The following is a 2,423-nucleotide window of genomic DNA, read 5'->3' on the forward strand; positions in this document are numbered from 1 at the left end:
CATGTCAGGAAAGGAAATGCATAATAGGTTTAGAGAAAATCAAATTTTATTGAAGCATTCAAAATTTAATAATTTAATCAAGATTCAAATAAAAGGAAACAACTCAATTAAGAATTGATTTTTTAATTAAAAAAAATACAACAAACTCCATGGTAAATGTACCTCAAATGATTATTACAATACATATGTATGGAATACAAGGTTGGAAACTTCAATCCTTTCTTGAGGAAATTGGACTAAATATTCAGAAGCATTGTGCATCTTTGATAAATTGCTCTATATTGCTCTAATCAAATTTACACAGGAAGTTTATTTTACAAGTTAACACAAAAGAGATGTAAAATAATATAAAATTCAAAGGCTAGACAGAACATAATATCGAGATTGTTATCACAGAATATAGGTAAATACATTGTATTATAAAAAAAAATCAGTATAAAATGAAAAAATAATTATGCTTCATAATTTAAACCAGCAATGTGCATGAAAACATAATAATTAATAAGGCCAAGTCTTTTTGATTGCTAATCACATTCCTGATATGTGATATGTATATCCAGTGATCATACAGCTATATATCAAACCGCTATATGAATTAATTAAAATTAATTTTCAAATATCTATAGAAGGCATTTTGGCATTAAATGATTTGTTTTGCTTCTGTCAAGGATGATTTAACAAGAAGAACTAAATGATGCTGAAAACATTTCAGGTAACGGCTGACAGGCTCCGTAAGTATTGTCCTTTAATAGTGAAAAACATGCTATTGTTTCATTGAAATAAGAATTTTGCCAAGATTTCCAGATTCGTGAAGTCGCCTGATCTCTGGCTCACCGCCAATGTACTTTCCCCTGACAAACAGCTGGGGTACCTGGGAAAAATAAAAACTAGTCAGGAATGGTTTAACAGATTAAAAAAAATTGTTAAAAATACCAACTGACGGATATATGTGATCTCTATGATAACGAAATAAAAGGAATAATAAGTAAGTAAATGGCAAAGCTAGTTGTCTTCAATTTTGTCATGTTTATCATTCTTACGATTATTGATTTTGTTAAACGTTATACAATTCTATATACAGGTTCAAGTAAATTAATTTTCAGAATCGACTGACTGCCTCCCCATTAACTTGCCGAAATGGTTTTATTTACCAGTGATATAGTATTTAGGTGTTTTAATTGATTCTGGAACAAGTCAACATAATAAATGTTGGAAATACAATGTACACAATGATCAGGAGAGGTCTACAACAGTATACTTTGTACAGTTAAGTGGACATGTAGGTAGGTGCACAAAAGTCAAATATCAAGTTAAGATGATATTTATGTACAGTACATTGCAAATCATAATTTAATAATATCTAAACTGGTCCGGAATGTTATAATGTAGACAAATGATAATAATGACAATGATGATAAATAATGATAATGATAAACAAAAAGAAGAAACGTGGAAAGTGAGTGATTTTCACAAGATTAAGCAGGCCATCACTACATACAAATGTTCTTTGAATGCATGTATCATACTGTAGGAGGTGTACCCCTGATATCGCAAATAGAATGACCGGGAGTATAAGGCTTAACCTCTTAATTACAAATCTATAAAGTCGATCGATTTCTGAATGTTGATATCCAGCAGGAAGGATTTTCTTTTCTTTTAAAGCAAACTCGAACTTCCATATTATCTACAGTATAACATAAACATATACGATTACTGTTTGTCAGTACACCCACCGCTCGTCTGTCGGTCAGACAAATTATCTGAAAGTAATCTTCAATTTGGTTACAATCTTGTCGGTTCTCAATTTCCACCACTTCGTAAGTCTGATTTGTTAACTTGTACCCGTCCATGATATCCTTTACAGTTTGACATTCCGGGCTATACTTCTTAGAAAACAATAAAACAGGTCGTTGTTTTATCTTACTGTCAACAAATGGTTTTGCACCTGCCATTTTTATAAAGAAAGTAATAGCACAATCGCCCGCGAATAAGGCGTCCTTGGCTACGTAAAATCAACGTAGTATCTCCTTTTGTACCCTAGCCACGTCTGACCGTACCCTACAAACGCTCTACTGACTACACAGCTTGACTATGCAAAGAAGCATAACTCTGGTATAAAGGTAGTATACCAGTGTTATACCGAGCCGATCATAACGTCACATAATATTTCCAATAAAACAAATTAGTTTGCTTGAATTATTCAATGATCTGTAAATACATTAAAAAATGTAAATTACGATTACATGTATACGGGATACCTACTTTATCTTTCTATTCTACGGTATAGAAATATTCATTAGAATAAATGAAATTTAAGTCACTCGGATACGTTTTGATATAATTAATCGTAACAGAAAAAGAGAGGATCTTGGCTATCTTTAATTTCACACGCCTAGATTTTAAAAAACTATCTAATTATCTGA

At 31.4% G+C, this 2,423-nt stretch overlaps 1 protein-coding gene across 1 annotated transcript; it reads right to left on the reverse strand.

Annotated features, from left to right (window-relative positions):
- Positions 1-727: 727 nt before the first annotated feature.
- On the reverse strand, positions 728-1,952 carry LOC132550755 (uncharacterized). The gene is made up of 2 exons (XM_060214847.1): positions 1,734-1,952; positions 728-871 (listed from the first exon to the last, which is right to left on the reverse strand). The coding sequence occupies exons 1-2, from the start codon at positions 1,950-1,952 to the stop codon at positions 764-766; spliced, it is 327 nt and encodes a 108-aa protein (XP_060070830.1). The 3' UTR covers positions 728-763.
- Positions 1,953-2,423: the final 471 nt, after the last annotated feature.

This window comes from Ylistrum balloti, unplaced genomic scaffold (assembly GCF_031769215.1).
Source record: "Ylistrum balloti isolate Yb309-2 unplaced genomic scaffold, AGI_CSIRO_Ybal_v1 Utg370142, whole genome shotgun sequence".
NCBI lineage: Eukaryota > Metazoa > Mollusca > Bivalvia > Pectinida > Pectinidae > Ylistrum > Ylistrum balloti.

Bases quoted from the DNA above. Each gene is read 5' to 3' on its own strand.
- LOC132550755 (XM_060214847.1), bottom strand. From the start codon at position 1,952: ATGGCAGGTGCAAAACCATTTGTTGACAGTAAGATAAAACAACGACCT. The intron at 872-1,733 runs GTGGGTGTACTG...TATTTTTCCCAG, and splicing joins GTCTGACCGACAGACGAGCG to GTACCCCAGCTGTTTGTCAG.